At 35.0% G+C, this 22,879-nt stretch overlaps 1 protein-coding gene across 2 annotated transcripts in view; it reads right to left on the reverse strand.

Moving 5' to 3' along the window:
• Positions 1–22,879, reverse strand: part of SRFBP1 (serum response factor binding protein 1) — a 62,715-nt gene that overhangs the window by 28,053 nt on the left and 11,783 nt on the right. Inside the window, exons 2-3 of one of the 2 annotated variants that reach the window (XM_043912277.1) lie at positions 21,563–21,651; positions 20,465–20,537 (exon numbers count right to left, since the gene is read on the reverse strand). In XM_043912277.1, coding sequence (XP_043768212.1) covers positions 20,465–20,537; positions 21,563–21,651 — 162 coding nt within the window. Of the gene's footprint in view, positions 1–20,464; positions 20,538–21,558; positions 21,652–22,879 lie in introns of those variants that run through there. The other variant, XM_043912278.1, reaches the window with a different exon arrangement.

Consider the following 22,879-nt stretch of genomic DNA (forward strand, 5'->3'; position numbering starts at 1 on the left):
AACTGCGGAATATTCTTAATGAGATGAGAATACCAGATCATATTACCTGCCTCCTGAGAAACCTGTATGCAAGACAACCAGCAACAGTTAGAACTGGACATGGAACAATGGACTGGTTCCAAATTGGGAAAGAAGTACGTCAAGGCTGTAAATTGTCACCATGCTTATTTAACTTATAAGCACAGTACATCATGCAAAATGCTGGATGGAGTTAAGATTGTAGGGAGAACTCGCAACAACCTCAGATACACAGATGATATCACTTTAATGGCAGAAAGTGAAGAACTAAAGAGCCTTTTGAAGAAAGTGACAGAGGAGAGTGTAAAAGCTGGTTTAAAATTCAACATTCAAAAAATGAAGAACATGGCATCCGGTCCCATCACTTCATGGCAAACAGATGGGGAAAATATGGAAACCATGTCAGATTTCATTTTCTTGGGCTCCAAAATCAATGCAGATGGTAACTGTAGCCACAAAATTAAAAGACACTTGCTCCTTGGAATAATAGCTATGACAAACCTAGACAGTGTATTAAAAAGCATAGACAACATTTTGCCAATAAAGCTCTATATAGTCAAAGCTATGGTTTTTCCATTAGTTGTGTTTGGATGTGAGAGTTGGACCATAAAGAGCGGAGAACTAATGAATTGACACTTTTGAACTGTGGTGCTGGAGAAGACTCTTGAGAGTCCCTTGGATAGCAGGGAGAACAAACCAGTCAATCCTAAAGGAAATCAGTCCTGAATATTCATTGGAAGGACTGATGCTGCAGCTCCAAGACTTTGGCCACCTGATGCAAAGAGCTGACTCACTGGAAAAGATCATGATTCCAGGGAAGACTGAACGGCAAGAGGAGAAGGGGGCAACAAAGGATGAGATGGTTGCACGGCAACACTGACTCAATGCACATGGATTTGAGCAAATGCAGGGAGATAGTGAAGAACAGGGAAGCCTGGCATTCTGCAGTTCATGGGTCACAAAGAGTTGGACATGACTTGGCGAATGAACAACAACAATAGTATAATTCAGTGTTTTGGGTCAATTCATTTTTAACTTAATTTTAAACATAACCATATCTCCTATGACATCATACAAAATTTTTAAATGGTGCTTAAGTAACACTGTATAAATAGAAATGCTATGCCATAACTAGAATTTTGGTTCAAAAGAACTATCCTAATTAGACACTGAGGAATTTAATAAATCAAGCAGTTCATTAGGTAATAAAATATAAATTATGAAGTTATTCTTTCCTTCCTACAGTTTTATTCAGAAAAGATCAGGAACTACCTTTCAGAAAAGACTCTTTGATATGTTATTCCAAATGGAGAGCAGTAACTCAAATGTTAGTATTCCTTTTAGAAGATAAGATGAAATCTAACTGACAGCCTTTCTCAATTCTTCTAAGAGTCAGCTATGGAGTCTACTTGTGAAGTTTCAGGGTAAACTGCCAAGACTTTCAAACTGTTGCTCAAAATTCTAAATCTGTAGCCATTCTGACTCAGTATATCTAATATACTTTTAAAGGAAGAAGTCTTAAGAAACCATTTTCATTATACTTGGATTGGATTTAGTAGTTCTAATGATAGGTTATAATATAGCCACAAAACTCAATTTACTCATATTGTAAGAATAAATTACCCTTCAAATTGATTATGAAAGCCGGTTGCTATAGCAAAATTCACTAGGGTCTAACAGATCGGTAATATAAGCTGCAGGGAATAGTGTAAGTTTTTTAAAAAATACAAGATCTGAAGTAATCCACAGTTTTCAAAGAATGCCTCGGATGATGGGAATTTTTTACTGCAGTAAATGGGATGGGAAGTTGTGGCTATAGTACCTTACCTGACAATTCAGCTACTTTCTTCATTATAAATGAATGGCTTCCCATAAGAGTTTGAAAAGCATGTAAGATTGCAAGCTTTGTACATAAAACTCCAAAAAGCCCTCAATTAGGTAAAAAGTAGAGAACTCTAAAAGACAAGTGGTATCTAGAGGCTTGGGCATGAAAGAGTTTCAACAATTTCAGATTTCAGGCTAGCTATTCAGAAACTGAAGTATAATCTAACCAGCATCTTGGGAACACTTCCGCTTCCAGTACATGGGAAGAAGCTAGCTTGAACATGGTTAGGCAGGAAGCCATCTGGTCAAAAGGTCTGAGGAACTACATAAAAAAGTTGGGGAATAATTTATGCTTATGTAAATCTTGTCTTTCATTTTCTTTATTGGAAAATGGAATGAAGAGCCTAGAGTATAAGTTTTTCAAGGGTGAGAATGGCTTCTTATTCACCTTTGAGTATCTGATCCTAGTACAATGACACATTTGTTCAACAGAAATGGATCAGGGTGAAGAAATTTAAAATGCTTACTTCTCACTGAGAGGTCAGTAAAGTCTCTTATCAACAGAAAAGTCAAATTCAGAATTTCCAAAAAATTTTTAGATGCCAGTGTGGGCTTTTTTTTTTAGAAAATCAAAGACAAGACAAAATACTAGAAAAAAACTACTAGGACCTACTAGAGTGTTGCAAAGCAGAACACTGCTGCTCAAAAGTATTCTACACTACCTTAATATTTATGTATAGCAGGAAGAGGCTAAATACTACTTAAGAACTCACTGAAACATATAGATATATTGTGAATGGCCAGGAAACCACATTAGCTAATAAGCCAGGCAGGTGCCATAAAAGACAAGACTGCTCTTTCTGAGAAAAGACTTCATACCAACTTAAAAATTAAGTTTCATTTCTAGACCCAGGAAAAGACACTTTTATACAACAGCTCTGTTCCTATTCCAAAGACATTATACATACTCAGTGTAGAAAGGTCATACGATCCCCTCACGCACTAGACTTAAACATAGTGTTAGTTGCTCAGTCGTGTCCAACTCTTTGCAACCCATGGACTGTAGTCCACCAGGTTCCTCTGTCCACAGAATTCTCCAGGCAAGAAGACTGTGCCATTCCCTTTTCCAGGAGATCTGACAGAGGGATCAAACTCGGGTCTCATGCATTGCAGGCAGATTCTTCAATGTCTGAGCCACCAGGGAAGCCCTCAACATGGTTAAGAAAATACCAATAAAAATGTGAAAGAAAAGACATCAGTGCAGTGCTTATATGATAATTTTACACTATATCATTTATACTATATGGGGTTAATGATAAGTAAAATGACTAAGACGAAAACACGTTGCTTTCTTTTATACAAAACTAATTCTAGTATCTTTTTTGATAAAAGTATTTTTCTTAAATTTTAGAGCTTTCTCTACTTTATATTGAATTTAACCACTTCAAATAATTCTGCAACTTTAAATGCAGAACAAGATGCATTATTACAGATGGTAAGTTGCAAATTTTATACCAAAGTCATACATTATGAACTTGGGTGGGGGGGGAAGCCTAGGTACATTTCAACTTATGAAAAGAAAATTTTGAACACTTTTAAATCAAAGAAATTTTAAATATGACCCAAGCACATTAAAGGGAAAAAGAATGACAATATTAAAATGCAAAACTATTCTCAATTAGAAAACCATAGATCAAGAAAAAACAATGGCAAAATGAAGATACTGGAACTATGTAACAGGTATTAAATATTGACTACTTCACTAAACAAGTTTAAAATGAGTCAGAGAGACTAACATTAAACTAGACAAGTAAAACTTAATCAATTTTACACAACTGTACAAAAATGCTGCAGAAATTTTTCACTAAAAAAAGACTTAAATTTATCATAAGTGCTCAAGAGAAATTAAATATCAATAATTTGCTAATCAAAAGCTAAATGAACTTAAGCTTCTGAAACTGGGCTTATGTAATTTTTTCCTCCATAGATTTCCTTAATGTTCATCTTCCGACTTGTAAGCTTATTCATTAGTGAGCAGGGCTTATGTTGACTTATGTAAGACACATTCTTTTGTTTTTCGACATTCAATTCAGCTTTGTTTTCTAGCATCCGCATAACCTGTTTCTTTTATTTCAGGTTTCAAATAGTTATGATTATCTAAGCCTTCTTAAAGATGAAATAAAAGCATTAACTACTTTACAATATATGTGAGTTACTAATCTGTTCATAAAGCATCAGAATTATAAGGGACTTCAGCTATCACATAATTCTATACCTGTGCAGGAAAGGGTTAAGTCAGCAGGCCTGGGCTGCTCCAACCGCACATTCCTGAGAAGGCCTAATTTCCTCAGGCCTGGCCTTTGGCCAGTTCCTAGGAATTAAGTTCTGAGCCCTTGGGCCACAGGCTTACCAAGCTGATCAGGTAGTTTACCCTAGTAATGTGGTTTATGGTGACTGTGTCTTCACTCTGGGGAGTTAGAGTCTGCGTAGTAGAGAGGAGTCATGCAGGTGATTCATATCTATGTGACTGGCTCCCAATAACACCCCTGACACCAAGGCTCAAGTGAGCTTCCCTGGTAGGCAACACTTTGCAAGTGTTGTCACACATCTCTGCTAGGAGTGTGTCCATGAAACCATACTATACTGGCTGAGGGCATCTACAGGCTTATGCCTGATTTTTCCTAGACTCCCCTCATGGGCCTTTCCCTTTTGCTGATTTTAATCTGTATCCTTGAATAGAAAAAAAACTGTTATAGTATAAAAGTTGTTTTTTGTTTCCCCGAGTCCTGTGAATCCTTCCAGTGAATCATTCAACCTTGGGGACCTTCAGCCACTCAATTTTAAAAAAAGAAAATGAGAAGCCAATAAGTTTAAGAAACTCAATTAAAACTAACATTGCTTAAGCTTCCTACATTAAAGATAGCTAGTCACTAATAACCAGACCCAGCAGAATATTTCAGTTCCTTATTCCACAGTGCCAGATGCTACTGCTTTGCTTATACTCGAAAGAGCAAACTTAGTGGGAATTAGCCAATCTCAAATTTTGATTATTTGGCTATCTCCTTGTCTTTTTTTCTCTCCAAAGGCTTTCATTTGAACAAATGAATATACCAAATCATAACTAGACACAAAACTAGTGCAATGTTGTCTCTGGCTGAGTGGGGAAAGTCTGTTTGCAAGCAAACTATTCTATATAAGGCTGTGGGGAGGGACACTAAGACAAAAAATAACTTGAAGGCATTAATCAAGCTGATGCTTTTAATTCCAAGAGACTCTCATTAAGGTTGGGCTTTTAATGTAATAAAATATAAAACATGTTTGTATTTTCCAAAATGTGATTAAAACTGGAACATGCTATTTTAGATTATGAGGGGTTAATCTCTAATACCAGGGACTTACAAGGTGCCAAGAAAAATCTGGATTCTTGGAGATATTTTTTGTCTATTTGGAAATGAAGCAAGAAATGCATTTCTGTGAAATAAAGAATCTTAACTAACTCGTGAGAGAGCTGTTGACATCCAAATTCATGCTTTTCCACAGATGGGAATGTCATTATGGTTACCCTTCAGTGACAACAAAAACCCTACTTCCTAAATACTGTTCTGCTGCTAAGTCACTTCAGTCGTGTCCGACTCTGTGCGACCCCAGAGAGGGCAGCCTACCAGGCTCCCCCGTCCCTGGGATTCTCCAGGCAAGAACACTGGAGTGGGTTGCCATTTCCTTCTCCAATGTACGAAAGTGAAAAGTGAAAGTGAAGTCACTCGGTCGTGTCCGACTCTTCACGACCCCATGGACTGCAGCCTACCAGGCTCCTCCGTCCATGGGATTTTCCAGGCGAGAGTACTGTCTCCTAAATACAGTACCAGATGGAACTTCAATAAGGTTATACTCTGTCATCATATTGCCAAGGGATTTTTCCCGTGTTATCTATGGCATTTAATGGCATCTCCAGCCTCTGCTACTCAGGTTAGACAGCTCAGAGTCATCTGATACTGCGGGTCTCCTCGTCATGCCTCTGCTATGCTCCCATCCCTCTTTCCACTTTCTCTGCTGTGGTGTCTGTTGAATTTAGTTCCCTCCTTTGGATTACCATTATTCTACCCACAGAATCAGAACTTCATTATGGATTGTGTGGGTTATAATAACGTAACCGAGTTTCCTGCCTCCACAACCAGTAATTCCAAGAACTATTATGTCACTGTCTTGAATACAGGAAGAAGCCAAAAACCTTTATTCTGGTGTTGAAATCCTTTCATTATCTGGTCTCTTTCTAGCACTATAATACTCTTTTTCCATAAGTCTTATATGCATTCATTCAGCTTTACACAGAATTCCCTGAATAAGTTTCCTATTCTCCCACCCCAGTCTCTTTGCTGTGTGCCTTAAAATTTGTTATTGCAAAATGCCTTTCTTTAACCAGTCACCTAGCTTTCTCACTCTCTTTCTCCCCAATCAAGATCTATTAATGTTTCAACTCTTTGTTTCTGAGTGTCACTGAAATGAAGCAAGGCTTCTTAGAGACATGGCTGACTAGACATAAGGCAGAAAAAAGTATAATCCATGCAACATTTTGTTATGCCAGGAAAGGAAATTGGGTTCTCTCAAAAACTCATAAAAGGTAGCTTAGAAAGGATACTACTGGTCAAACTTGGGTGTCAAAAGAATAATGACAGCAAAGAATCATAACCACACTGACCATATAACTAGTTGTTTAAACCAATACCCATTTGAGAGTGAAATGAGGCTCTATTAAAAATAATGCTGGGACAAGTGATGATTATTAGAACACCAGGGATATCTAGTCATGTAGCCACCCTAATCATACTTGCCAATTTTTGCTACCTCCAAATGCTCTTTTTCTCTTAAAGCCACTTCAAGCAGGCTTTTACCACAATTATCCCCATCAATCTCATTTTTGTCGTCACCAATCTCCACACTGCTAAATCTAATGAGCAGACCTCAGCACTCCTCTTCCTTGAGGAGCATCAGGTGTATTTTAAGTGCCTAGAAAAGGGCATGTCATTTGGTCAATGTTCAGAAAACTTGTTAACAGAATAGATACTGAAGTTATTTTTACCCGTTAGGCATTATAAATTGTTAAACTAAGTATCTATTATCTCAGTATTGGGTATAATATACACCAGACCTGCTAAGAAACACTGCTCCTGCTCAGGAGCTGAAAAAACTACAAGAGAGTACACTTATAACTATGTCTTTCATTCACATTCGTTATTTTTTAATTTTCTAAGTTAAAAACAAAAAACCCCATTAATCTTTATCCACGACTACACTGAGATGTGAATCTGAATCACTATCACACATAACATAACTTCATTTAGACAAACTAGTAAAATAATCTAAAAACTTTGTAACTCTTGGTCCTACAAGTACTTACAAATTTTCAAAACAAGCACAATAAAGCCATATACATTTAAGTCTCCATTCTGTAACCAGTGAAGTTTTAGTCACTTTTTAAGAGTCAGTTTCATATTACAGGAAGTTTTTCTTGAGTCCTCAAAGCAGTACTAAGTGGTGCTCCTCCAGTACATTTACCAGTAGATGTAGTGCAGTGTATTGTATTCAGTATACTGTACTGAAACTGTTTACATGTCCATGTCTCTCACTAGACTACAAGTTTCTCAAGGGCAAATGCCATACTGATTTCTATATACCTGTAAATTAGCACAGTATTTGGCATACAAAGTACAGACCTAGTACATTTTTGTTGAGCTGAAATTAAGTGCTTTGGCCATCTGGATGGTTCTTAAGTCATTATAAAAATGTGCAAACTCTTCAGGCAAAGAACATTTCTAAACATACCAGGTAAAACTTTCATTTTTTGGATCCTACAGTACAAAGTAAAAGAATAAGAATGATTTCTGCACTGGTCTAAAGTCATATGCAACATGGACAATGATGATGGACTGTGTGGTATGCAACGTCTCCAAAAGACCTCTGGTTTGGGAACTCTTTGTCATTGAATAGTTTTGGCCTGCCTTTAAAAAAATGGTATTGAAGACAATGACTATCTCGAATAATATTTCATCCATGCAAATTATATGGAGTAAAAGATTACAGAGATTCAAAATCTTGAAAAGTTTATTAAAAGAGTACTATACTAGGAACATTGATGTGGCATATTTTATTTAATCCCTACAGCAAACAATTCAGACAGGAATTATTTCCAATTTTAAGGTGAAGAAACAGACTCAAGGACACAAATTAGTTAATGGTACAAAAACAGTATCAATCCAACTTGTTAAAAATTTCAGGAAATAATGCAAATGGCTTTATTCTTCTTCACTGTTAGAATTACACCCTTCAGCATCTTAAAAGTTATCAACTTACTGTTGATTTTAGTTCAAAAAACTATTGAAATTCAAATTCTTAAAAGCAAAATTCTTTAATAATAAAATCTCAAACATTAGCATTAGATGGAAAATAAGAAAAAGAAACAAAAACATTAACAAAGAACTTTGATAGAGATCTATCTTCATTTTGATTAGAAAAATTTAATGGTGCTTTGCCATTACCTCTTCAAATATCTGTTTATAATAGATGTGCACATTAATATCTGTAACATGTTACTATTGTGCAGAAAATCAGGCACTGTTTAAAAATACAAATAACCAGAAAGAGTAGAGTTTAGTTTTTAAAATAACATGTAAATGACCTGACATAACACAAGGGAAGATGCACTAAAATAGACTGTTAAAAACTATCACAATGAAGTAGCAGGGCAATTTCTCCTCAGTGTTGTAGCTCTCAATGGTCGAAAAATAAAAAGATACTCAAATTACTGGGGACCTTTCTCAAATTAGCCAAACCTCCCATCCATTATGATATGCATCCCAGGCATGAGTCTTTGTGCATTTATCCCCTGCCTCCCCCAATAAAACCACTGTGATAGAGGATGGTGAAGGCTGTGCAAATGATTCACTCTGGTTTTGTAAAGAGCATGTAAGAGGTGGTGAATTCTGCCTTGTTATCAAATAAAGCCAGAGAAACTTAAAAACAGGATAATGCACAAAGTATGTGGAGGAGATACAATGCCAACTGTAATATGCAGACAAAAATGATCAGGAAGAGAGAGACCAACTGATAAAAACCTTTTAATACCAACAAGGAATTAGATCTGGTCTGGTAGACACCAGGGGAAGCTAACTTAGGTGGCTGATTATGAGAATGATATAACAAAACAAAGTAGGTTTACTATTAGAAAATTTTACCAGTTTCAGGTTTTTGCTGGCAGCCAGTTCAAAGCATCACTAAAGATCAACAAATAGCACAGCACTCTCCCCTTATCTGTGGTTTTGGTTTCTGCGGTTTCAGTTACCCACAGTAAATGGCAGTTCAAAAATAAAAAATCCCAGAAATAAACAATTCATAAATTTTAAATCGTGAGCCATCACTGAGTAGTGTGATGAAATCTTATGCCATTTTGATCTGTCCTGCCTGGTACATCAATCATCTGTTTGTCCAGGTTTCATGCTCATTAGTCACTCAGAAGCCATTTCCTATCAGACTGACTGCTGAGGTATCACAGAGCCTTGGAGCAGTGACACTGTCAATTTGGATATGCTAAAGAGAAGCAGTAAAGTGCTTTCTTTAAGTGAAAACGTGAAAGTTCTTGATAATAATAATAAATTCTGTATTGAGGTTGGTAAGATCCACAGTAAGAACAAATTTTCCATCCATGAAATTATGACGAGGGGAGAAAAAAAGAAATTCAAGCTAGTTTTGCTGCTGAGCCTCAAACTGCAAAAACCATGGATAAGTGCCTAGTTAAAATGGAAAAGGCATTAAATTTGTGGATGGACAACAGGAACACAAAATACATCTCAACTGACAGCCGCGGGCTGCACCAGGAAGCACCGAGCCTGTAGGCAGAGCGCAGCCGGAGACTTACTGAAACAGGTGAGACGAGCTGACTGCAAGTGAGGGGTGAGCACACAGACTCAGTAACAGGCTTGGGCTAAAAAACGTAAAAGTTACTGGAAAGCTGCATTTGCCAATCAAGAAGTCTCTGCCACATTTTTGGCAGAGCTGAAGAGGTTGATAAAGAAGAGAGATCAACATGCACATAACTTTTATTACAGTCTACTGTTAAAATTATTCCATTTTATTATTAGTTACCATTAATCTCTTACTGTGCCTAATCTGTAAACTAAACTTTACTGCAGATATTTTCATTTAGGAAAAAACCCAGTATTTATAGGATTGGTTTGAAACTGTTAGTTGCTCAGTCATGTCCAACTCGTTGCACCATGGACTGCAGCCCGCCAGTTCATTGACAGCTCCTCTGTCAATGAAATTTTGCAAGCAGGATTACTGGAGTGGATAGCTGTTCCCTTCTCCAGGGGATCTTCCTAACACGGGGATCAAATCTGGGTCTCCTGCATTGCAGGCAGATTCTTTACCACACTAGCCAGCAAGGAAGTCCATAGGATTGGATACCAACTGCCATTTTAGGCATCTACTGAGAGTCTTGGGATGTCTGCAGATAAAGGACTATTATACTGCCTGACTTTACTTCCAACTTGACTTTCATTCATGTTTAAAGTTGAAGTTTTGTACTTTAAAAACAGAATTCATCTTTCAACTATAAATTATTTTCATCAAGATATGAAAATAATTCGACACAAAAATAATTACAATTTCAGTGTGCTAAAAACAACTTGTACAATTCAACTGTCCAAACATTTGCATTTCACTTAAAAATAGTATCTAAGCATAAACATCATCAAGTAATTTAGTCAAATGAAACTCTAAAACCACTTTATCCCTCATAATAGAAACACTTTTTAGAAAACAGAATAGGGCATTTTTATCCTTCTTTCCCCTGATCTGAACTGTTCCTGGCACATAAAATTACTCACTTCTGTCATGTTCAAAGAGGCGGGCAGAGAAAATGAGATAAGAGTAATTATATCAACCCAAAGACTCTCCACAGAACACTTCTGCATTCTAAAGTAAGTCAGAGTAAACAGATTTTTTCATTCTAGAGATTCTTTTCCAAAAAAATGGCTGGCTTTGGGGGTAAAAGTTAACCATTTTTGAGTGGAATTCAAACATCTGTTTAAATGGGCATTATTTTGTGGCAAATTTATAGGGAGTAAACAAAATACTTAAACACCATATTTAGAATAACATGTTGAGAATAAGAACAATTAGAGAAGGTGAGATAATATATAGGTATTATTTTTTATTATTTAGTATGTATGTCAAAAAAAGGACAAAATTATAGCTTGGTGTGAATATATTAAATGCACTTTACTCCTGAATTTTTTTAATCTACATACCTTTGCAACTTTAGATTTCTTAACCTAACAACAAAGAGTTAAGGAAACAAAGAAACAAACAAAACCTCAAATTTAATGAATAATTACATAAGCTCATAGCAAATATTCCCCACAGTGTAGCACCTAAAAAATGCATCAAAAGGCAGGGAATTGTTAGGGAAATTGTATTAGGTGCCTGAGGCAGTCTTTCCCTGTAATTTTAGAATTATGACTAAGATATAGGGATGTTCTAAAAAGGTTATAGGCATGTGTTAAGAAAGAGAGCAATCTTTAACTGAAAGAATAAGGAACAATCTTTCAAAGTCTCTATAAAGTCATATTATTTGTTATTACAAGTTCCTTCAAATTTGAAACAATCTTTTCCAAGGGCATATATGATAACAAAATACATACTCATTTCTTAAATTATATTTCTAAGTGTTAATAGTTTAAGGGACCTGTATCAAGTAATTCTAGGATGTTACATTCAAGTATGTTTTTAAAGGGAAAGTGAAAGTTGCTCAGTCATGTCTGACTCTTTGCAACCCCATGGACTGTGGACTACTACTACAGTCCATGGAATTCTCCAGGCCAGAATACTGGAGTGGGTAGCCTTTCCCTTCTCCAGGGGATCTTTGCAACCTAGGGATCGAACCCAGGCCTCCTTCATTGCAGGCGGATTCTTTACCAGCTGAGCCACAAGGAAAATATAGTGCCAAACTGAGTAAGGAATAAAACTTTTTTGAAATATAATCACGGTTATCAGTACATAATCCCAAGGGAATTGACTATTTTGGTATTTAGCTTCCAGGCATTATTTCTAAATATTAAATTTACACACAAAAGCCTTTATGGATAACAAGACATTCCGTATCTTTAGGAAGGCCCAACTATTCTAACTATACCAAATTAAAAATGAATACTATTTTTCAACTCAAAGGAGCAATGATGATACAGTATTTCACCAGTATTTTTACTCTTCTATTAAAAACAGAATGCAAAAGCACATTTATCATACCTTTATCAATCTTGATAAAACTGTGTACTTAATTCTTAAGAGAGTCGGTTAGTAGTCTGAAGCGACTTAGCAGCAGCAGCAGCAGGTTAGTAGAGTGTTAAGAACACAGGTTACTGATACAGATAGATATGGACTGAAAAACCCTGGGCAAAGCAATTAACACTTAAATCCCCAGTTTCTACCTCGTTAAAATGGGGTTAAACAGGAACATTTATGAGTTAATAAGATTACAGATAATACCCGTAGATTGTAGCAAAGAATGTGACATAGAGCAAGTGCTAAATAATTAATAACTAAAATTATTAAGCAATTTATGAGCAGTATCCTTATATCTGATATTGAGCTTCACAGTACTATAAATAATATGTAAGTCTTGGATGTGAAGTTGTTACATGAAACACTATCCTTGCTGTCTAATTGGGATTCAATTAAATACTATCAAGGAAATCACGTCAATTTGAAAAATCAGTAACATTAATTTTTTTTATTAAACTTTCCCAAGAAACATTCCCCAATTAATTACTAGCTAAAAGCAATCTCTTGCTCTTCCATAATTTTCAAAGACCCTATCATAACTTGGAGGTACTTGCAGATCTGTATGCTTTGTTCTTGCACGCTATTTATCTAGTCTACCTTTTTGAAGACAGAATCATACTTATTCTTCAGGTTCCAACTCAGTGCCATTCTGTAAGATCATCCCCAAGTCCTAAAAGTAATTAAATAAATTGACCCTTTCTCTAGTTTCTTACAACTCTTTGACTGTAACAGGGTATGGCATATATTACAGAGACTAAAATGCTTTTTCCCCAGAGAACAATGTGTTCCCTGACAGCAGAAATCTATTAATCTACATATATAATAGGTTCTAATTTAAAATACAGTTAACCAACCTAAATATATATTATGGAATTTATAACAGCTGTACTGTAAATTCCTTTTTTTTTTCTTTATACTTTCTTCTTTTCTGGTTGCAAATTTCATGGATCTTAAAGATATATGATCATTAATAAACTAGAATGCTATCTTAAGATTGTGATGAACAGAAGAAAACTATAGTTATTGATTCACTACAACCAAAATTCATAAGTTCTACTATATTTTAATGTACTGAGCTTCAATGAAAATCAAGAATTTTAAAAAGTGAGAATTTCTCTCTCATCCTCACTCACATATAAAATTAAAATGCCTTGTATAAAGAGTTTAATTTTTATAGAAGGGGAGAATAAAAGAGAACTATACATTTCCAATGCAAACTGCTAAAAAAACATTTTTAATTGAATCAATCACTACTCAGGATTATTTTTATTTCTTGGAAGACTACATAGTTTACATAATTTAGTGGCAGGTAGAGGAAAAAATAAAATTCTTCACAGGCAAGAAAAACAAAGTTTCTCTTGTCACAAAATACTAATTGAACAGCAAACCACTAACACAAGGTATTCTAACATAGAAAAAAAAATATAGAGAGCTTCCATTACAATAGAAATCTAGCAACATAAAATATATGTTCAAAGTAAGGAGTTTAAATGTTTAAAAAAAATCTGTCTCTATTTAACCCAAAATTCAGGTGATATCCCAGATGAATAGAAAGAAAGCCTCATTAAAAGAAAAGTTATTTACTATCCTTATTGCTGCTTTTCTCTGGGGCCCTTTGTCTCCCAATGGGTATTTCGAACAAAATATACTGTAATATTTGCTCCTTTTCTCAACCACTGAATTATTCCATACTGGAATTAGGACAGTAGTATTGGTTGTCCAATTTTTTTTAAATCAATAGTTGAGAGGGGCTTTGGGTACTTTCACAGTTAGTAGGAACGTCCTGTCAAGGTTGTAAGTTCAAATTTCCAAAATTACAAAACTTAAAAAATCAAGTCAAAACAAAACAGAAAAAACAACAAAATACATTCTGAGGAAAAAAAACTCATATGATACTCCTTCCTTCCTACCCCTAAATCCTGTTTACACACTCAGTAGCCTTTGAACTGGCTTAACTTGACTGAAGCAATTCCAAAGTCAGCTTTTCATTTTAAAATTAAGTGTATATAATGACTCAGTAAGTGGTAATAGTACTTCATCAATTTTACCAACAAGGACCTGTACCTTTTTGTTTTCAAATAAAAGCAAGGAGCTTACTATAAAAGCAGCGAGTGGATACCACCTTTATTTGCTATAATTGCTCTTATTTAAAACACAAAAATACTTTAAGGCCACCACAGACTTGACATAACATCTTTAATATCAAAACAGCTTACAATGAAAACCATGACTCCTACATATTAAAAAATGCAACACTGCTAAGGATTCCAGGAATATGAACTATTCAAAATACTGGCTTCAAGCTGCAGGATCCACATGCCAAGAAAGCAAACTGGAATTCCAATGTGATGATCTGTTACTAAACGCTGTTGTATGAGTGTGAGGAGAGCGGTATATACTGGTCCCTTGCCCTTTTAAAATACCACTATGACTTCCTGTTTATCATTTCAAATGTCACAAGCTGAGTACAGAAGGATATTAAATCAGGCATCCTTCTTTGCCTTGAGAAGCAATAAAAGTTCTCCCTTAAAAAAAAAACAAAACTGAATTAGAAGTTAAATGGTCTTAAGAGTGCTGGTTAAGCTGGCTATAAAATAAGAGCCTATTTATTCTTTGGTTTCTGATAATTAACATTAAAACCAATAAATAAAAATACACTATCCTAAGTTGACAATTTTTATTGAGAATCTCTAAAGTTACCTGAGGGTTTAAAAATTATTTATTACTTGATTTCTACAATGCATTAGAGAAAAATAATCTAAATAAAAAGTACAGATTTATAAGAGACTTACAGGTCATAGTGCTGATCCTATAACTATAGAAGACCATGATGTGGGTTATGCTTGAGGATGGAAACCAAACAAGAAACAGAAACATTATGCCTCTTTCACACTTGGACCAGTGTTTGCAGCTTCTAGGTTTCAGACATAAAGAAGAAAATACGAATGTGGAAACATTTCAAACTTTCGAGATTTTAATATCAGTTTAGAGAAAGAAACAGGACAGGGAAGGGGAAGAATAGAAGGCATGCTTAGGATGACATGAGCAAGAACAAAACCCCTTCTGGTTCTATCAGCACAGCTCTGCAAGGTATTCTAGACTCTAGAATTGAGACAACTTGAAAAATTCATTAATGATTATGATCTAATAAGTGAGTTTACACTTTACAAATAACATTGCTAATTTTGAAAAAAAGAAAAATAATATCAATATAAACAGTTCATCACTCCGTTCTCTTGAAACAGTTTCTTCACTTGGTTTCCTAGATACCATACTCTTAGTTCTCTTTCTCCTTTACTATCTGCACTTTCTCAGTCTATTTATTCTCTCTCTCTAAGATCTACACTTACAGTGTTGTGGGGTACTCAGTCCTCTTCTTTAGCAACTTACAATTACTTTGAACTTTGACTGCTTCCATTTCTGGGAATGACAGACCAAGGTACTAGCAGATAACATGATTAATCCTTCCTTCAAAAAACAAAATAAAGCAAAAATGAAAACTGGGCACACTACAAAAAACCCTCTCTGAAGGTAAAGTAGAGTAAATGAAAGAAGGCAGGATCTGATGCAGTGTCAAAGCGCACTAGGAATAAAGATGGAAAGCTGTACAAGTAAGTCACCATCTCTTCAGAACGTAACCTAAAACTAACTGCAGTCTTCATGGTTCAGGAGCAGTGGCCAAGGAACACATCGACAGTGAAGCCTGGGTGCATTACCCGCTGAGAGAGTAGGGGAAACCCCGAAGAGACGGAACCAACCATACAAGGGGTTCTGAAACTTGAACAACTCATCAAAGAAACAGATTCAGTTCATCTCACCAAAAGGCAAAAGACCTGAACTGAAGCTAGAGGTGCTATCCAAGAAACACTGCTTGAAATTCAAGTGAAAGTGAAAGTCGCTCAGTCATGTCCGACTCTGTGAACCCATGGATTATACAGTCCATGGAATTCTCCAGGCCAGAATACTGGAGTGGGTAGCCTTTCCCTTCTCCAGGGGATCTTTGCAACCCAGGGATCGAACCCAGGTCCCCCACATTGCAGGCAGAAACTTTACCAGCTGAACCACAGTTTGAAATTAAAGCCTACTCCAAAAGTTAACTGAAAAAGTCACCATTCACTGGAGAAGAAAAACCAAACCCTGAATCTCTACTGTTTAATGTTTGTAATGTTCAGAGTACAATTCAAAATTACCCAGCATATGGTGCTTCCCTGGCAGTGCAGTGGTTAGGACTCCATGCTTCCACTGGAGGGGTCAAGGGTTCGATCCCTGATGAGGAAATCGAGATACTGCAGCATGTTGCACAGCACAGGCAAAAACAAAACAAAGCAAAAAACCCCTCAAATTACTCAGCAGATGCAGAACCAAGAAAAACAACCATTATTTTCCTCTCCACAAGCAAAAATGGCTATTATCCCTATCCTATGATGCTAAAAAAAAAAAAAAAATCCTTTCAGTGGATTAAAATCGTATGAGAGAAATTAAAACAAAAAAAATCCCAGCAAAGAAACAGAAACAATAAAAACTGTTAACTGATTCAGTCACAGAACATAAGTCACTGGGTGAAAAGACCACAGGATATTCACATACTCTCAAAGTTACCATCTTACAAATGAGTTAACAAATGCTGAAACAGAAAAAGGAGCCTTTAAAAGGGAGGAATCTGTCAGACAACATCTAAACCAAGTGTTTGGAACTCACCATTGCCAGTAAGGGATAAACATGTATGTGATACAATGTATTATTATTATTACACTGTAACATTACAATTTTCCTTTAGTTTTGAAATATTTTCCAAAAAGTTAGAGGGAAATACAAAAAGAAAAAAATTGCAAAAAGGCGTATTTTTACAAATCAGAGAGGGAAGAATTAAAACAGCTGCCTTGCCATCTGTTCACTTTTCTTACCAGGAAGAAACTCAGGGAAAAGTAGATGATGGAGTTTAATGTGTAGCAGAAAATCTGGGTATAAGTTGTATATAACTTAGAAACAGGCCATGATGGAGCACAAGACAAAGCAATTCTAACAGCTGATAAAGCACAAAGGATGCTTTTAATAAGAGACTGAAACATGCAAAAATAGAAAAAGAATGGAACAAAAGGTGAAAGAGTCTTAACACAGAGAAGAGTAGCAAACAGAGCAAGATCTCGCGTATAAATTATCATTGTATATAAATATTCAGCATGAGGAAAATTAATGGCCTCAGAGAAGTGAAAAAGAAAAGTTAACTGGGTATATTGAGCTGTGAGGAAATAAAGAATCTGAAAACTTATCACACATCTTTGAACCTTTTTTACTTAGAGAGCAAGCTTCATATTTATTATATTACCTCTGTCCTGGTGGCTCAGATGGTATGGTAAAGACTCTGCCTACCAATGCAGGAGACTCAGGTTCGATCCCTGGGTCAGGAAGATCCCCTAGAGGAGGAAATGGCAACTCACTCCAGTACTGTCCCCTGGGAATTCCCATGACACAGGAGCCTGGTGGGCTATAGTTCATGGGGTTGCAACGAGTTGGACATGACTGAACAACTAACACTAACGCATCCAGTCTTTAGGAGACAGAGTCTACATATATTTCAGAAGTTCTCATTTTAATGAAGGAGTAAGTGAAATGGCTAACACTATCAACTTTATAGTTAGTTACAACCAGATCATTACCTAACAACTATTTGACTGAGAACAAGCTGCTGAACTTCTCTAAGCCTGCTTCCTACTCTGTAAGATGGAGATAATATCTACCTCATGAATATAAAACACACAATACAGTGCCTGGCACATAGTAAATAATAAAAGTTAGTTATTTAACCCTTATTATTAAGAAAAAAGATTTCTTGTACATTTTTATTAATTTCATTCTATGCTTTAATTTTACCATCTCCTTCTCTAGCTAAATAACCTGGAGATCTGTCAAAGTCAAAAAGCTACCTTAATATCCAAAGAGAAAGCAACTGTTTCAGAAGCCAGTATATATATATCAGAATCAAAGTTAAAAGTGTGAATACCATTAGAAAAGGCAGAAAGATTTCTTTCACATTCATACATTACAGGCTATAAAACTGGAATCTATCATTTTATAGTATCATAAAGACCAGGCAACTTTTTTCCTTGACCAGAAAAAACAAACTCTTATTTCTAAAAATATCTCAGGTTTTCTTCTTAAGGAAGTCCTCTTGCAACAAAATACCCTATTATCATAGAAAGCAAGTATAGGACAAGACCATAAAAATGTAGTGGTATATAAGCCAAGGAAAAAATTCATCTGGAAAAATGAGTAAGAAAAGGTTTTTCTTCAAATTTAATTGAGACTGTGAGCTTTCTGTTTTGTGACTATTTCTTTGATACTCCTGTGTACATGATAAAACATTCCCTTAAGAAATTACAAATGATCTTTCAAATTAAAAATGTTTTATGTATTTGCTTCTTTTAGAAAGTAGACCAACTTTGTAAAAGAACCATAAGTGAAGAATGAAATTTGACATGTAAGGAAAGCAAACATACAGACTTAATCTTTTTCTGGTTTTTATATTTAGATTTAATTCAGTTTTTAAACAGCACCGTGAAAGCTGAAAGAAGAGTATCCAAATTAAACCATCCTAACCACTGACATTGACTCAAGAAATATATATACTATTAATTTTATGAATTTAAGGACTATATCCAGCAATGAATTTTAGCTTTCTATGAGGCAACAATTCCACAATGGTCTTTTATAAACACAAGGAAAAACAGAAACAAGCAAAAACTATAATCACGACAGTAATCTTGTAAACCTATAAACTTTATCAGTGAGTCTGATTTTCTACTGCTGATGAGATTTAATAATTACAGAAAACAAGTTTCACATATAGATCAAATAGGACAACTTTGTTTCTAACTAACTAAATTAAATTCATTATTGAGTTATGGAAGGGATGTATTTTAAATATTAATGAATATCTTTTGTTTCTAAACTCCTTATACAATGCACAGAGGCTTACTGTATATGATCCATCCTTTCCACAGTGAAATAAAATCAGCAATTATATAGTAGCTCAAAGCCTCTGAATAATTTAGGACTACAAAAATGACTATTCAGAAGAAATTACAGGGAAAAATTTAGGTAAGGAATGTAATTTAGTAAGGAGCTTGGTTAAGAGAAAGTGAAAGACAACAGCACAAATCATAACTTCTTACCTTAGTGTTATCCTCAAGAATCTCTAAAGATTTTATTTCTCATAGGAATTTCATGGAAAAAAAAAGTCTAAATGATACATAAAATAAAGCAATACAAATAATAATTAAGAGTCAAATATAGAGTATTTTGAATGAATGGCTGGACAGTAAGAGTATTAAAACTTATGACATATCAAATGGATTCCATGAATTTTATGGTCCTGTGAAAAACAATACAAATTAAGGGAAAAAAGCCACAAAAATCATAACTCACACCAAAGAATCATGTCCTACATCTGTTTCTATTCAGATTAACTATGGTAACTTTGTCTTATAGGACATTTTATCATCCTTTCAAAAGGAAAAAACAGTAAGTCTTAACAATTTAATTCAATTAAAATATTGTTAGAGATTTCTCTTGCTCTTTTATCTATCTCAAAACTTAGAAGTTCTACCAAAATGTAATAGTCAAACATACATGCAAAATGACCCTGCAATTAAGGTAATTGCTGGTACCAAATGTTGTTTTTAAGTTCTTCAATAAAACAGTCTTCCAGACATTTAATAGTATGTCATTTGGTAAATGAAAGTTTCCACAAAGAACAGCGAGAAGACCTAAAAATTATGCTAGCAAAGAGTCTGGCTGAAAGAAACGAAAATACGGATCATTTTGGTCCAATACTAATTTTATTTCAAGTTACTACAGAGCTGAATAAAATGGTGACGCCACCACACAAAAATTTATTGAGCTGGCAATAGGCAAAGCATGATGTCAGCCACCAATATCACCATCCACATTACCAAACAACAGGAACTTAACTTAGACCTCATGCCTAAACTTTTAGTAAAAATAAAAACCTTAGGCATGAAGCATTATTAAATATAGATGAGTTTAATCTGGCAGTTTTGACTCAAGTTAATCTAGTACTTTAACAACTTCAGTAAAAACATAAAATAATGCAAACAAATCCAATTTTCTAAATGTAGTGCTACATTCTTCACCAAACAGATCCACACAAACAAGCCTTAGCCGACTCACATTATAGTCAACAAATAACACTGAACACACATGAACAAAACGCAGCTGACAGGAGACATGGAAACACACATGCACACAGCTCCACACAAGTTCTCACCTTCATGGCATGAATTTCTTCGAGCAGTCGTTGTGCTCGTCTTTGGTTTTTTAACAGTGCATCTTCGGTACCCCTGCAAAAGACACATTATAATATGTAGCCAGAAAAAGGATTTATTTGAGACTAGTATCATAATAAAAAGTCTTTCCATTTCTTTTGGAAAAGCTTAATATTTCTAAATAACAAGCATTCTGTCATCCTGCACTGCCCTTTCCCCCATCCAACACACACCCCAACTCCATCAACAAATCCAAGATTTTGGCATTATATTAATGACATTATCACTGATAGCTTGTCTTCTAATTCCTTAATAGGAAAGCCAAATAATACTTTCCAGTCAATTAACAGCACATTGCATTTCATGTAAGCAATAAGCTTGGATATAATTAAATGAAAATTTGTTTTCTGGAATTAAATAAATATCTAAAGAAATTAAATATATAATTGTATCAGAGGAGAGCTACCTTATGAAACACACACACACACACACACACAAAAAAAAACACACACACCAGAAACAAAACACATTTGAAGACTTTGTAAGTATTCATGCTTAAAGCATAAGAAGTATAAATAACATACTTTTGTTCTCATACTAGTGATACCAAAAATATAGAATATTATTTTGTTCAAAAAAATTAAACGGAACACAGTGTTTTGACAAATACTTCCAAAAGGTACTAAATATTTCAAATTAATCAGCAATTCAAGGAATACGATGATATAAAATCTTCATAATTGATTCAGACTATCACTTGGTTTGCTAACCTATATGAAAAACATCTTAAAATAATAACTTCTAATAACATAAAATATATAAATAACTTCAAAGACTTTTCAGTTCGACAAAGCCAAAAGAAGAGGTTTGAAAACAGAATTTATCCTATATCTTAAGTGAATATGATTTGAACTATGTAAGCACATGCTGACACAGCACATTTTATTTCACTCAGGATCTATCTACAGATAAAACAAAGTGCTATAGGAGTAAGATATTTAATTACTCCTCTAAGTCCCACCCTCAACTTTTGTAAATACTGAACAAAAACAACTTTTGACGTTTTATTAGTCACAGGACCATAACGTTAAATGACTAACTTTTTTGACTTCAGTCTGCCAACACTCCTGACAAGTTTTCGGATAACCAAAACTCGGATTCTCTTCACTTCTTTTCTCATCTTCACAACCTTCAAGGAATAAAGCCAAAATTAGAGAGTCTTAATTCAAGAGGGAATATACCTTATAGTGAATACTAATAATACAGAATATGCCTGCCACCTTGGCCGAGTTTCGTTTAACTGTTATTCATAGCTTGATGAAATCTAACTTCTTCCAAAACAGAGAAGGAATAAGAAATAAATCAACATTCTAAACAAGTGTATGAGGACTTACAAGAAACATCTCATGATTTAAAACACAAAACAAAACACAGCATTCCCAGTGGCTAGTGTTTTAAATTACATTTGTATCTTGTTGGGTTTGGCACATAAAAAACTGTGAACTTGCTGAGATCAGAAACCATCATATTTATCTCTAAATCCTTGTGGTTTAAAACAAAGCTTCACCTATAAACTGTAGGAATTTAATGTACTGAAAACATTTGTATTAACAAAAGCAAATGCATGAAAGTGATTTTATTTTACTTATTTTTAGCACATCCCTTTCATTTATATTTAACAAATCATTTTAAGCATAACTTGAAAAACAGAAGGGCAGGCACCATGCAGGCACACACAGACACTTTAAATTACCCCATTAGAGAACAATGTTGAGCTCTAAGAATCAAAAAAACCAAAAAGAAAACAAAAACCGTTGGCCAAGAAAGAGAAATATTCTAATGATAAACAACTACATGTTACAACAGTACTTACGGCAATGGGATGCTACCATTTTGAGTTCATGTTTTCTCTATCACTGTTAAGAGACATACATATATAATGCCTCTTGTAATGTCCTTCACCCCATTCTCCACTTTAAGAACTACATGAAATTCAGTCTGGATATACTCATTGCTGTGAAATCTTCAACGACTTCTTCAGAAAGATAACCATTCTATCCCTGGAGTTCCCACTATACCTGTAGGCAGCACCTACCACTGTACTGTCACTAATTGCTCATAGAAGTGTTCTTTTTCTATACTCTCCTGAAGGGCAGGGCCCTTGCAATACTTACATAATGTTTTCTGTACCTTGCAAGAGTGTCTGACATGTACAATTCTCAAATTCTTGTTGCCAAAATAACAGTAGCAACATCATTCTGTTTTTACAAGGCTCTTGTATTTAGCTGTTACTTTTTTGCCCTTCATTAATGTCATTCATCCCCTTATTCATTGATAATATGGGCGACCAACCTACAATTTCTCTCCACCATAAGTTTTGCCATTATTCTGGGTGATGCAGATGTCCACTTGAATAA

The sequence above is a fragment of the Cervus elaphus genome, chromosome 9, assembly GCF_910594005.1.
Source record: "Cervus elaphus chromosome 9, mCerEla1.1, whole genome shotgun sequence".
NCBI lineage: Eukaryota > Metazoa > Chordata > Mammalia > Artiodactyla > Cervidae > Cervus > Cervus elaphus.